This window comes from Salmo salar, chromosome ssa02 (assembly GCF_905237065.1).
Source record: "Salmo salar chromosome ssa02, Ssal_v3.1, whole genome shotgun sequence".
Lineage (NCBI taxonomy): Eukaryota > Metazoa > Chordata > Actinopteri > Salmoniformes > Salmonidae > Salmo > Salmo salar.
The window spans coordinates 8985477-9001119 of NC_059443.1; the positions used below are offsets into that span (position 1 = coordinate 8985477).

General features: G+C 45.7%; 1 protein-coding gene across 1 annotated transcript in view; it reads left to right on the forward strand.

Moving 5' to 3' along the window:
- The window catches only part of LOC106597268 (dual 3',5'-cyclic-AMP and -GMP phosphodiesterase 11A), a 31551-nt gene continuing 15908 nt past the window's right edge, over positions 1-15643 (forward strand). Inside the window, exons 1-6 of the mRNA XM_045697158.1 lie at positions 1-1172; positions 4077-4235; positions 8895-8984; positions 9614-9754; positions 11438-11502; positions 11640-11760. Of these exons, the coding sequence (XP_045553114.1) occupies positions 393-1172; positions 4077-4235; positions 8895-8984; positions 9614-9754; positions 11438-11502; positions 11640-11760 (1356 nt within the window). The 5' untranslated portion in view covers positions 1-392. The remainder of the gene's footprint in view (positions 1173-4076; positions 4236-8894; positions 8985-9613; positions 9755-11437; positions 11503-11639; positions 11761-15643) is intronic.

Consider the following 15643-nt stretch of genomic DNA (forward strand, 5'->3'; position numbering starts at 1 on the left):
GACAGTGCTTTCCTCCTGATCTGCATTGTAGAAGCTTTAGAATCACCAAGGCATCTGGTGCTGTAGTCTCAGCTGACTGACACATAGCCCCTCAACTTGCTACACTCGGCGTCATCAATTTAGTCTCAAGAAGTAAACATAATTCATTAATCATTTATTTAATACTCTAGCTGAAAATCTCTGCTCGCAGCATTCCATAGAAGAGGACGACGACGGATTGTTTTAAATTGCAGCAGGGAGTAAATGAAGAGCTGAAACAGCATCCTCTCTCTCTCTCTCTCTCCAGAACCTGAACGACAGTCTGTTCCAGAGCACCTCATGAATTGACTTGGTAACTCCTGTTATTCTGATATTATTCTGCTTCTTCTTAAGGTCTTTTATTATTTTCCCCGATGACTACTTTTGACTTCTCTGATGTGGAAGCGTTTTTGGACTGCCACCCGGACCTCTTTGAGGACTATGTCGTGCGTAAAGGAAAATGCGATACGGTGAGCAGGTGGTTGAAGGACCATCAGCCGTCCAAAGTCTCCCTTGCCGAGGAAAAGCGTGGCGGAGTGCCCAGGGACCCCCTCTGGCCGACCAACCCTGACGGTCTCCGACGCCGCTCCTCCCACATGGAGCTCCGACGGAACTTCGCCCGGTCCAAAGCCACCACCGCGCACAGAACCTACGACGAGCACGCCAGTCACAGGGAACACGATGATTCCCAGTCCAGCATGAGACGCCGAGCGTTACTGCGCAAAGCTAGTTCTTTGCCGCCAACAACCGGGCACATTCTGAGCGCCCTTCTGGAATCCAGGGTCAATGTGCCCCAGTACGCTTCCAGTGCCATCGACTACAAATACAGACTGAAGGAGACCAACGAGAGGGAGTTCTTCCTTGAGTTGGTGAAAGATGTCTCCAATGACCTGGACATGACCAACCTGAGTTATAAGATCCTAATCAATGTGTGTATCCTGGTGGATGCGGATAGGTGCTCGCTGTTCCTAGTTGAGGGACCCTCTCACAAGAGAACGCTCGTGTCTAAGTTATTCGACGTGCACCTGGGCACCACCGTGCGACCCTCTTCGAGCACTCTGAACTCTAACGAGGTGCAGGTGCCGTGGGGAAAGGGCATTATCGGATACGTGGCAGAGCATGGGGAGACTGTAAACATACCCAACGCATATGAGGTAGACATTAGCAATGTGGAAACATCAGGTTTCCTAAATTAGAACTATCACTGCAAACCCCAAATGCAAAATTGTCATATTTCATTTGGACTCAATACTATTAGTGGGATATAGAATCTAAATACCATGACATTAAAAGTGTGTGAATCCTCTATGGATACGATCTACACAAAATACTCTGTAATGTCAAAGTGGAAGACAAAATGTGAAACGGCATCCTTTCAGTCTCTCTCTCTCTCTCTCTCTCTCTCTCTCGCTCTCTCTCTCTCTCTACAGAACCTGAACAACAGTCTGTTCCAGCTGAAACGGCATCCTCTCTCTCTCTCTCTCTCTCTCTCTCTCTCTCTCTCTCTCTCTTCTCTCTGTCTCTCTCTCTCTCTCTCTCTCTCTCTCTCTCTCTCTCTCTCTCTCTCTCTCTCTCTCTCTCTCTCTCTCTACAGAACCTGAACAACAGTCTGTTTAATCCATTTTAAATTCAAGGTTGTAAAACATTTTTGGGGGGACAAAGTAAAGGGGTGTGAATACTTTCTGAAGGTGCTGTATATCCTTCCCGTATCAGGACACCTCCGTTTTATGCTGTCATCCACACATTATCACCATGACAACAATTGGAGCAAAACATTATGTGTAATTATTACAATTACATTAACAAAAATACTGCCCCTCCACCATCGTTTCCTTCATAGACAGGGATATGAAAATCATGGCCATTTCATTCCCTGCAAGGCTGCAAGCTCCATCTCTCACCATCTCCGGAGTCCCATCCACCAGTCGCGCGCTATACATCGTTATATCACGGCCGTGGGCGCCTCGCGAGGCAGAGGCAACATGTTGACGTTGGTCGGGTCTCGTGGGAACTGGGTATCTGGCGGATCTAGACAACAGGCTAGCAGGAATAGAGCAGCCTCGTGTGGTTTTGAGAGATGTTAAGCCCAGTCCTAGGACCCAGTGGACCAATTTATTTTACATGTGTCTTCCCAAATGGCACCCTATTCCCTCCATAGTGCACTACTTTTGAAAATATAGTGCAGGCCCTGTTGGGCAATAGGGTCACATTTGGGATATAAATTTGTATTAGAGCAATAAGGTGTACGTGTAACTGCCAAAATAAAGGAAACACTTGAGTAAATGAGAGATACATGTATATAGACACCAGGTGTGGTTGCTGAGTTAATTAAGCAATTCACATCCCATCATGCTTAGGGTCATGTATAAAAATACCCGATTGCCCATTATTTTGGCTACTATGGCTAGAAGAAGATATCTCAGTGACTTTGAAAGAGGGGTCTCAAAGGAGCATAGTGGGTTTAAAGAGATTGTGTGGGGGTGTCTCAGTCACCAGATCTCAACCCAATTCAACACTGATGGGAGATTCTGGAGCGGCGCCTGAGACTGTGTTTTCCACCACTATCAAATTATGGAATTTTTGTGGAAGAATGAAAAAAATCAAAATAATGTTGTATTGTCACATACACCTGGATAGGTGCAACAAAATGTGTTGTTTTACAGGGTCAGCCATTTTTCATTTAACTAGGCAAGTCAGTTAAGAACATATTCTTATTTTCAATGACGGCCTACGAACACTGGGTTAACTGCCTTGTTCAGGAGCAGAACGACAGATTTTTACCTTGTCAGCTCAGGAATTTGATCTTACAACCGTTCAGTTACGAGTCCAATGCTCTAACCACTAGGGTACCTGCCGCCCCAGCCATACGGCACCCCGGGAGTAAATTAGGGTTAAGTGCCTTGCTCAAGGGCACATCAACAGATTTTTCATTTTGTTGGCTCAGGTATTGGAACCAGCCACCTTTCAGTTACTTTCCCAACGCCCTCCAATAGTTCCAGGTACTGACTCGTGGAGGCCCAAAGCCCTCCAATAGTTCCAGGTACTGACTCGTGGAGGCCCAAAGCCCTCCAATAGTTCCAGGTACTGACTCGTGGAGGCCCAAAGCCCTCCAATAGTTCCAGGTACTGACTCGTGGAGGCCCAAAGCCCTCCAATAGTTCCAGGTACTGACTCGTGGAGGCCCAAAGCCCTCCAATAGTTCTAGGTACTGACTCGTGGAGGCCAAAAGCCCTCCAATAGTTCCAGGTACTGACTCGTGGAGGCCCAAAGCCCTCCAATAGTTCCAGGTACTGACTCGTGGAGGACCAACGCCCTATTAAGACACTTTATGTTGGGGTTTCCATTATTTTGGCAGTTACCTGTAGGTCTCTGGTGCACTGCACATAAGAATACCATGTAGCTCTCGCTGCAGTGCTGTAGGCTACATTAACACAGTACACTGCAGTGCTATAGGATACATTAACACAGTGCACTGCAGTGCTGTAGGCTACATTAACATAGTACACTGCAGTGCTGTAGGATGCATTAACACAGTACACTGCAGTGCTGTAGGATGCATTAACACAGTACACTGCAGTGCTGTAGGCTACATTAACACAGTACACTGCAGTGCTGTAGGCTACATTAACACAGTACACTGCAGTGCTGTAGGATGCATTAACACAGTACACTGCAGTGCTATAGGATACATTAACACAGTGCACTGCAGTGCTGTAGGCTACATTAACACAGTACACTGCAGTGCTATAGGATACATTAACACAGTGCACTGCAGTGTTTTGACCCATATTAACTAGGCTACAGTCGTTCCCTAATATACTGATATTTCCTCCCATCAAATCTATTCTGTCGGTTCAGATTGATTTTAGGCTGTCTCTGATTTCTGAATTTAAAAAAAGATGTGTATATGTGTTTCTATTCGTTTGTGTGTGTGTGTGTGTGTGTGTGTGTGTGTGTGTGTGTGTGTGTGTGTGTGTGTGTGTGTGTGTGTGTGTGTGTGTGTGTGTGTGTGTGTACAGTATTTGTAACATTTCCTCTCCTATATGTCTCCTCCTGTAGGACCATCGGTTCAGTGACGAGATAGACAAGCTGACCGGCTATAAGACCCAGTCCATCCTGTGTATGACCATCTGTAACAGTGATGGAGAGGTCATCGGGGTTGTGCAGGCCATCAACAAGAACCCAATCGGAACACCTTTTACTGAGGACGACGAGAAGGTCAGTCCACAGCACACCTGAGTTCACAATACTATTAGAAGTCATTTCAAATCCTTTAGCTGGGCTTGATTGAGCTTGTCTGGCTTCATGGACCAATAGAAGAGTGGTAAAACTAAAGTTCCTGTACAATGAGAATTCATTATTGTCATTGACAACAAATCCACTATCTCCACCAATGGGAAATCAGTGTTACTGTCTCAGAATCAAGCTTTTAAAAAACCTGGAATATACCTTTACCTTATTATTTCACACACAGGAATATCCAATAAGAACTAACCCCAATACAGATGTTGCAGCTATAGGGCTTTCACTACTAACCCCAATACAGATGTTGCAGCTATAGGGCTTTCACTACTAACCCCAATACAGATGTTGCAGCTGTAGGGCTTTCACTACTAACCCCAATAGAGATGTTACAGCTATAGGGCTTTCACTACTAACCCCAATAGAGATGTTACAGCTATAGGGCTTTCACTACTAAACCCCAATACAGATGTTACAGCTATAGGGCTTTCACTACTAACCCCAATAGAGATGTTACAGCTATAGGGCTTTCACTACTAAACCCCAATAAAGATGTTGCAGCTATAGGGCTTTCACTACTAACCCCAATACGGATGTTGCAGCTATAGGGCTTTCACTACTAACCCCAATACGGATGTTGCAGCTATAGGGCTTTCACTACTAAACCCCAATACAGATGTTACAGCTATAGGGCTTTCACTACTAACCCCAATACGGATGTTGCAGCTATAGGGCTTTCACTACTAACCCCCAATAGAGATGTTACAGCTATAGGGCTTTCACTACTAAACCCCAATAGAGATGTTACAGCTATAGGGCTTTCACTACTAACCCCAATACGGATGTTGCAGCTATAGGGCTTTCACTACTAACCCCAATACGGATGTTGCAGCTATAGGGCTTTCACTACTAACCCCAATACAGATGTTGCAGCTATAGGGCTTTCACTACTAACCCCAATACAGATGTTGCAGCTATAGGGCTTTCACTACTAACCCCAATACGGATGTTGCAGCTATAGGGCTTTCACTACTAACCCCAATACAGATGTTACAGCTATAGGGCTTTCACGACTAACCCCAATACGGATGTTGCCGCTATAGGGCTTTCACTACTAACCCCAATACGGATGTTGCAGCTATAGGGCTTTCACTACTAACCCCAATACGGATGTTGCAGCTATAGGGCTTTCACTACTAACCCCAATACGGATGTTACAGCTATAGGGCTTTCACTACTAACCCCAATACGGATGTTGCAGCTATAGGGCTTTCACTACTAACCCCAATACGGATGTTACAGCTATAGGGCTTTCACGACTAACCCCAATACGGATGTTGCCGCTATAGGGCTTTCACTACTAACCCCAATACGGATGTTGCAGCTATAGGGCTTTCACTACTAACCCCAATACGGATGTTGCCGCTATAGGGCTTTCACTACTAACCCCAATACGGATGTTGCAGCTATAGGGCTTTCACTACTAACCCCAATACGGATGTTGCCGCTATAGGGCTTTCACTACTAACCCCAATACGGATGTTGCAGCTATAGGGCTTTCACTACTAACCCCAATACGGATGTTGCAGCTATAGGGCTTTCACTACTAACCCCAATACGGATGTTACAGCTATAGGGCTTTCACTACTAACCCCAATACGGATGTTGCAGCTATAGGGCTTTCACTACTAACCCCAATACGGATGTTGCAGCTATAGGGCTTTCACTACTAACCCCAATACAGATGTTACAGCTATAGGGCTTTCACTACTAACCCCAATACGGATGTTGCCGCTATAGGGCTTTCACTACTAACCCCAATACGGATGTTGCAGCTATAGGGCTTTCACTACTAACCCCAATACGGATGTTGCCGCTATAGGGCTTTCACTACTAACCCCAATACGGATGTTGCAGCTATAGGGCTTTCACTACTAACCCCAATACGGATGTTGCCGCTATAGGGCTTTCACTACTAACCCCAATACGGATGTTGCCGCTATAGGGCTTTCACTACTAACCCCAATACGGATGTTGCCGCTATAGGGCTTTCACTACTAACCCCAATACGGATGTTGCCGCTATAGGGCTTTCACTACTAACCCCAATACGGATGTTGCCGCTATAGGGCTTTCACTACTAACCCCAATACGGATGTTGCCGCTATAGGGCTTTCACTACTAACCCCAATACGGATGTTGCCGCTATAGGGCTTTCACTACTAACCCCAATACGGATGTTGCCGCTATAGGGCTTTCACTACTAACCCCAATACGGATGTTACAGCTATAGGGCTTTCACTACTAACCCCAATACAGATGTTACAGCTATAGGGCTTTCACTACTAACCCCAATACGGATGTTGCCGCTATAGGGCTTTCACTAATGTACATATTTTTTCACATATTGGTGCTATTCAACTATTTCCTGTGAATTCGTTTTTTCTCTCTTAGTGGCAACTTGATTTTTGTTTTGACATCCTAAATGGCACCCTATTCCTTACATGGTGCACTACTTTAGACCAGGACTCTATGGGCCCTACGTAGGGAATGGCACCCTATTCCCTACATGATGCACTACTTTAGACCAGGACTCTATGGGCCCTACGTAGGGGAATGGCACCCTATTCCCTACATGATGCACTACTTTAGACCAGGACTCTATGGGCCCTACGTAGGGAATGGCACCCTATTCCCTACATGATGCACTACTTTAAACCAGGACTCTATGGGCCCTACGTAGGGAATGGTGTGAGTAATGAACATGGAGCCATTTGGGATTAGCCGCGGAGTTCTCCTTAATGCCCACCAGGTGGCAGGATTTAGTTAAACAAGACTGTCAACTCTTTTTCAACACTTTATGCATTCTTCAAAAGAGTGATAGATACAGACTCATTTTTATGAACACATGCAATCCTTGGCAACCCCTTGTTAAAATAATTTTCACAGATGCATGCTATTTGGGATCCATGTTATTTGGGATCCATGTTATTTGTGATCCATGCTATCTGTGATCCATGCTATTTGGGATCCATGCTATCTGTGATCCATGCTATTTGGGATCCATGCTATCTGTGATCCATGCTATCTGTGATCCATGCTATTTGGGATCCATGCTATCTGTGATCCATGCTATTTGGGATCCATGCTCTCTGGGATCCATGCTATTTGTGATCCATGCTATTTGTGATCCATGCTATCTGGGATCCATGCTATTTGTGATCCATGCTATCTGGGATCCATGCTATTTGTGATCCATGCTATCTGGGATCCATGCTATCTGTGATCCATGCTATTTGGGATCCATGCTCTCTGGGATCCATGCTATCTGGGATCCATGCTATTTGTGATCCATGCTATCTGGGATCCATGCTATTTGTGATCCATGCTATTTGGGATCCATGCTATTTGTGATCCATGCTATCTGGGATCCATGCTATCTGGGATCCATGCTATTTATGATCCATGCTATCTGTGATCCATGCTATCTGTGATCCATGCTATTTGGTATCCATGCTATCTGTGATCCATGCTATTTGTGATCCATGCTATTTGTGATACATGGTATTTGGTATCCATGCTATTTGTGATCCATGCTATCTGTGATCCATGCTATTTGTGATCCATGCTATTTGTGATCCATGCTATCTGTGATCCATGCTATCTGTGATCCATGCTATCTGGGATCCATGCTATCTGTGATCCATGCTATTTGTGATCCATGCTTTTGCTAGTCTGTTTGAACCTAGTCTTTGAGAGAAATGGCAGCACATATCAAAGAGTTGGGTTGAGACGTAGGTTCAGTGTGTGTTGGAAAATAGGTCTGGGTCTAGGCAGTACCCCACGGCTGGTTTTGAACGGCCGACAGTCTGCTTAACAGTAAACCAATTAAAAAAGACTCAATCTTACGTAAGTGACTGCTTGTTGTCTAGCACATTCAGAATACCTACTTACTACCTGAGTCATTCATTTACTAAATCAATACTCCATTAAGAGGAAAGCAACCAGCTGTGTTAATAGACGTTGAAGAAAAGAAGAACGTTATTAATGGTGAACTAGCCACCAACACACACACATACACACACACACACACACACACACACACACACACACACACACACACACACACACACACACACACACACACACACACACACACACACACATACACACACACACTTACACACACACACACACACACACACACACACACACACACACACATACACATACACATACACACATACACACACACATACACACACACATACACACACACACATACACACATACACACACACATACACACACACATACACACACGCATGCACACACCAACACACACGCATGCCCGCACGCATGCACACACGCATACGCATACACACACACGCATACACACACGCATACACACACGCATACACACACGCATGCACACACGCATACACAGATACGCTTGACGGCCCAAAACGTTTGTTAAATCCCACTGATGGATTTTGTGACTTGGCTGTTTAGAAGGAACAAAGAAAAGTTGAGATCAGACTCCAACCACTGAATTATAGATGTTGTTTTTCCTGTTTATCATTTAGCCTCAGAACTAGAACTATTTTTGTCTTCTCCTCTGCTTTCCCCCCATCAGGTGCTGCAGATGTATCTACCGTTCTGTGGAATATCCATCTCCAATGCCAAGTTGTTTTCAGAGTCTCGGAAGGAGTACGAGAGGAGCAGAGTGAGTTGGCTCATACACTCTTAGAGAAAAGGCTTCCAAAATGGTTCTTTAGCTGCCCCCATGGGATAACCCTTTTGGTTCCAGGTTCCAGAGAGCCTGTCTGTCTCTCACGTAGCCTGTCTGTCTCTCACATAGCCTGTCTCTCTCACATAGCCTGTCTGTCTCTCACATAGCCTGTCTGTCTCTCACATAGCCTGTCTGTCTCTCTCACATAGCCTGTCTGTCTCTCACATAGCCTGTCTGTCTCTCACATAGCCTGTCTGTCTCTCACATAGCCTGTCTGTCTCACATAGCCTGTCTGTCTCTCACATAGCCTGTCTGTCTCTCAATTTATGTTGATTTAGACTTCCAACCATGAACAAGATGATTAGTACTGAATATGTAAGCCATCATTTAGATGTCTTATTGCATTTAAAGGGACAAACAGTTTACTGTACATATTGAATCTACTGTTCACAACAAAAATGGGAAAACATGTTGTCTTACAACAATCACAAGCTAAATGTTTTACCCTCTGAGGAGTTGTACACTACACCGTTCTCCAGACTCTCTATCTCTCTATCTCTCTCTCTCTCTCATTTCTTAGACAAATAGAGAGAGTGGTCAGTGTTGTTGTTGTGCTCCTCCAGGCTCTGCTAGAGGTGGTGAATGACCTGTTTGAGGAACAGACAGACCTGGAGAAGATAGTGAGGAAGATCATGCAGAGAGCTGTGACCCTGCTGCAGTGTGAACGCTGCTCTGTGTTGCTGCTGGAGGACATACACTCACCTGTGAGACTGACCTCTCCCCTCTTCTCCTCTGCTTCCTTCTCCCCGGCTCCTCTCCCCTCTTCTCCTCTGCTTCCTTCTCCCCGGCTCCTCTCCCCTCTTCTCCTCTGCTTCCTTCTCCCCGGCTCCTCTCCCCTCTTCTCCTCTGCTTCCTTCTCCCCAGCTCCTCTCCCCTCTTCTCCTCTGCTTCCTTCTCCCCGGCTCCTCTCCCCTCTTCTCCTCTGCTTCCTTCTCCCCAGCTCCTCTCCCCTCTTCTCCTCTGCTTCCTTCTCCCCGGCTCCTCTCCCCTCTTCTCCTCTGCTTCCTTCTCCCCAGCTCCTCTCCCCTCTTCTCCTCTGCTTCCTTCTCCCCGGCTCCTCTCCCCTCTTCTCCTCTGCTTCCTTCTCCCCGGCTCCTCTCCCCTCTTCTCCTCTGCTTCCTTCTCCCCAGCTCCTCTCCCCTCTTCTCCTCTGCTTCCTTCTCCCCGGCTCCTCTCCCCTCTTCTCCTCTGCTTCCTTCTCCCCAGATCCTCTCCCCTCTTCTCCTCTGCTTCCTTCTCCCCGGCTCCTCTCCCCTCTTCTCCTCTGCTTCCTTCTCTTCGACTCCTCTCCTTCCCCTCCTCTGCTTTCTTCTCCCTGGCTCCTCTCCCCTCCTTCTCTCATTTCTCTCCTCTCCTCCATGAATGTGTCATAAACAATAAACTCACCTGTGAGACCTCAGCTCTTCTCTCCTCCTTTATTTTCTTAATTTCTCTTTCCTTCTGTTTTCCCTATCCAATACTTTGCTCTCCAATTCTCCCTTCTCCAATTCTCCCTTCTCCAATTCTCCCCTCTCATATTCTCCCCTCTCCAATTCTCCCTTCTCCAATTCTCCCTTCTCCAATTCTCCAATTCTCCCCTCTCATATTCTCCCCTCTCCAATTCTCCCCTCTCCAATTCTCCCTTCTCCAATTCTCCCCTCTCCAATTCTCCCCTCTCCAATTCTCCCTTCTCCAATTCTCCCTTCTCCAATTCTCCCTTCTCCAATTCTCCCTTCTCCAATTCTCCCCTCTCCAATTCTCCCTTCTCCAATTCTCCCTTCTCCAATTCTCCCTTCTCCAATTCTCCAATTCTCCCTTCTCCAATTCTCCCTTCTCCAATTCTCCAATTCTCCCTTCTCCAATTCTCCCTTCTCCAATTCTCCCTTCTCCAATTCTCCCTTCTCCAATTCTCCCTTCTCCAATTCTCCCTTCTCCAATTCTCCCTTCTCCAATTCTCCAATTCTCCCTTCTCCAATTCTCCCTTCTCCAATTCTCCCTTCTCCAATTCTCCAATTCTCCCCTCTCCAATTCTCCCTTCTCCAATTCTCCCTTCTCCAATTCTCCAATTCTCCCTTCTCCAATTCTCCCTTCTCCAATTCTCCCTTCTCCAATTCTCCAATTCTCCCCTCTCCAATTCTCCAATTCTCCCTTCTCCAATTCTCCAATTCTCCCTTCTCCAATTCTCCCTTCTCCAATTCTCCCTCTCCAATTCTCCCTTCTCCAATTCTCCCCTCTCATATTCTCCCCTCTCAAATTCTTCCCTCTCATATTCTCCCCTCTCATATTCTCCCCTCTCATATTCTCCCCTCTCAAATTCTCCCCTCTCATATTCTCCCCTGTCCAATTCTCCCCTCTCCGATTTTCCCCTCTCTAATTCTTCCCTCTCCAATTGTGTGCATTTTAACCAGGTGGTAAAGTTCTCAAAGACCTTTGAGCTCATGTCTCCCCTGTGCAACATGGACCGTGACATCAGGTGAAGTCTCCGCTGCTTAGGAGAAGATATTTTAATAGTTATACATAACAATTGATAGGAAGTACTGACGTCCTCCTGTATCCCCAATCCATGTATTTGGCATTTCTTGAGAGTGTGTGTCTCTTTGACAAAGTCAGCATGGAGAAGCTGTCCTGCTCTGATTGGCTGATCAATAACAGCATTGCTGAGCTGGTGGCATCCACGGGACTGCCTGTCAACATCAGCGACGTCTGTCAGGACCCCCGCTTTGATGCTGAGGTGGGGCACCAATCACTCACAATCAACACACGCACGGACACACACACACACACACACACACACACACACACACACACACACACACACACACACACACACACACACACACACACATTTGGACACACACATGCACACGCAGGCACGCACGTACATAGGTAGGATCTTAATTTGAGCCAGTTTGCTACAGCAGGAAAATAATCCTGCAGAAAGAGGAAATGTGATTATTATGTGGATTATGATTAATGCAAATGTTTTGTAGGGGGTTGATACATTTTTTGTTCCTGACAAACCTGACATTTTAAAGTGGAAATTACAAACTTTGAAAGCCTTTTTAAAACCTTGAATACACTGCAGGTTTGCATTTCCTTCTGTGCAGGAACATTCTCAGCAACAAAAGAGTGATTCAATTAAGATCCTACATCTGTATGCGCGTGCACACAAATCAAATCAAATGTATTTATATAGCCCTTCTTACATCAGCTGATATCTCAAAGTGCTGTACAGAAACCCAGCCTAAAACCCCAAACAGCAGGCAATGCAGGTGTAGAAGCACGGTGGCTAGGAAAAACTCCCTAGAAAGGCCAAAACCTAGGAAGAAACCTAGAGAGGAACCAGGCTATGAGGGGTGGCCAGTACTCTTCTGGCTGTGCTGGGAGGAGATTATAACAGCACATGGCCAAGATGTTCAAATGTTCATAAATGACCAGCATGGTCAAATAATAATAATCATAGTAGTTGTCGAGGGTGCAACAAGTCAGAAACTCAAGAGTAAGTGTCAGTTGGCTTTTTCATAGCCTATCTTTGAGAGTATCTCTACCGCTCCTGCTGTCTCTAGAGAGTTGAAAACAGCAGGTCTGGGACAGGTAGCACGTCCGGTGAACAGGTCAGGGTTCCAGCAGGTCTGGGACAGCAGGTCTGGGACAGGTAGCACGTCCGGTGAACAGGTCAGGGTTCCATAGCCGCAGGCAGAACAGTTGAAACTGGAGCAGCAGCACGGTCAGGTGGACTGGGGACAGCAAGGAGTCATCATGCCAGGTAGTCCTGAGGCATGGTCCAAGGGCTCAGGTCCTCCGAGAGAGAGAAAGAAAGAAAGAAAGAATTAGAGAGAGCATATTTAAATTCACACAGGACACCGGATAAGACAAGAGAAATACTCCAGATGTAACAGACTGACCCTAGCCCCCCGACACATAAACTACTGCAGCATAAATACTGGCGGCTGAGACAGGAGGGGTCAGGAGACACTGTGGCCCCATCCGATGAAACCCCCGGACAGGGCCAAACAGGCAGGATATAACCCCACCCACTTTGCAAAAGCACAGCCCCCACACCACTGGAGGGATATCTCTAACCACCAACATACCATCCTGAGACAAGGCCAAGTATAGCCCACAAAGATCGCCGCCATGACACAACCCAAGAAGGGGGGCCAACCCAGACAGGAAGACCACGTCAGTGACTCAACCCACTCAAGTGACGCACCCCTCCCAGGGACGGCATGAAAGAACACCAGTAAGACAGTGACTGTAATAGGGTTAGAGGCAGAGAATCCCAGTGGAGAGAGGGGAACCGGCCAGGCAGAGACAGCAAGGGCGGTTCGTTGCTCCAGCCTTTCCGTTCACCTTCACACCCCTGGGTCAGACTACACTTAATCATAGGACCTACTAAAGAGATGAGTCTTCAGTAAAGACTTAAAGGTTGAGACTGAGTCTGCGTCTCTCACATGGGTAGGCAGACCAGTCCATAAAAATGGAGCTCTATAGGAGAAAGCCCTGCCTCCAGCTGTTTGCTTAGAAATTCTAGGGACAATTAGGAGGCCCGCGTCTTGTGACCGTAGCGTATGTGTAGGTATGTACGGCAGGACCAAATCGGAAAGATAGGTAGAAGCAAGCCCATGTAATGCTTTGTAAGTTAGCAGTAAAACCTTGAAATCAGCCCTTGCCTTAACAGGAAGCCAGTGTAGGGAGGCTAGCACTGGAGTAATATGATCAAGTTTTTTGGTCCTCGTCAGGATTCTAGCAGCCGTATTTAGCACTAACGGAAGTTTATTTAGTGCTTTATCCGGGTAGCCGGAAAGTAGAGCATTGCAATAGTCCAACCTAGAAGTAACAAAAGCATGAATTAATTTTTCTGCATCATTTTTTAACAGAAAGTTTCAGATTTTTGCAATGTTACGTAGATGGAAAAAAGCTGTCCTTGAAACAGTCTTGATATGTTCTTCAAAAGAGAGATCAGGGTCCAGAGTAAAGCCGAGGTCCTTCACAGTTTCATTTGAGACGACTGTACAACCATCCAGATTAATTGTCAGATTCAACAGAAGATCTCTTTGTTTCTTGGGACCTAGAACAAGCATCTCTGTTTTGTCCGAGTTTAAAAGTAGAAAGTTTGCAGCCATCCACTTCCTTATGTCTGAAACACAGGCTTCTAGCGAGGGCAATTTTGGGGCTTCACCATGTTTCATTGAAATGTACAGCTGTATGTCATCCGCATAGCAGTGAAATTTAACATTATGTTTTCGAATGACATCCCCAAGAGATAAATTATATAGTGAAAACAATAGTGGTCCTAAAACGGAACCTTGAGGAACACCGAAATTTACAGTTGATTTGTCAGAGGACAAACCATTCACAGAGACGAACTGATATCTTTCCGACAGATAAGATCTAAACCAGGCCAGAACTTGTCCATGTAGACCAATATGGGTTTCCAATCTCTCCAAAAGAATGTGGTGATCGATGGTATCAAAAGCAGCACTAAGATCTAGGAGCACGAGGACAGATGCAGAGCCTCGGTCTGACGTCATTAATAGGTCATTTACCACCTTCACAAGTGCAGTCTCAGTGCTATGATGGGGTCTAAAACCAGACTGAAGCGTTTCGTATAGATTATTTGTCTTCAGGAAGGCAGTGAGTTGCTGCGCAACAGCTTTTTCGAAAATTTTTGAGAGGAATGGAAGATTCGATATAGGCCGATAGTTTTTTATAATTTCTGGGTCAAGATTTGGCTTTTTCAAGAGAGGCTTTATTACTGCCACTTTTAGTGAGTTTGGTACACATCCGGTGGATAGAGAGCTGTTTATTATGTTCAACATAGGAGGGCCAAGCACAGGAAGCAGCTCTTTCAGTAGTTTAGTTGGAATAGGGTCCAGTATGCAGCTTGAAGGTTTAGAGGCCATGATTATTTTCATCATTGTGTCAAGAGATATAGTACTAAAACACTTTAGTGTCTCCCTTGATCCTAGGTCCTGGCAGAGTTGTACAGACTCAGGACAACGGAGCTTTGGAGGAATACGCAGATTTAAAGAGGAGTCCGTAATTTGCTTTCTAATGATCATGATCTTTTCCTCAAAAAAGTTCATGAATTCATTACTGCTGAAGTGAAAGCCATCCTCTCTTGGGGAATGCTGCTTTTTAGTTAGCTTTGCGACAGTATCAAAAATAAATTTTGGATTGTTCTTATTCCCCTCAATTAAGTTGGAAAAATAGGATGATCGAGCAGCAGTGAGGGCTCTTCGATACTGCACAGTACTGTCTTTCCAAGCTAGTCGGAAGACTTCCAGTTGGGTGTGGCGCCATTTCCGTTCCAATTTTCTGGAAGCTTGCTTCAGAGCTCGTGTATTTTCTGTTTACCAGGGAGCTAGTTTCTTATGACAAATGTTTTTAGTTTTTAGGGGTGCAACTGCATCTAGGGTATTGCGCAAGGTTAAATTGAGTTCCTCAGTTAGGTGGTTAACTGATTTTTGTCCTCTGATGTCCTTGGGCAGGCAGAGGGAGTCTGGAAGGGCATCAAGGAATCTTTGGGTTGTCTGAGAATTTATAGCATGACTTTTAATGCTTCTTGGTTGGGGTCTGAGCAGATTATTTGTTGCGATTGCAAACTTAAT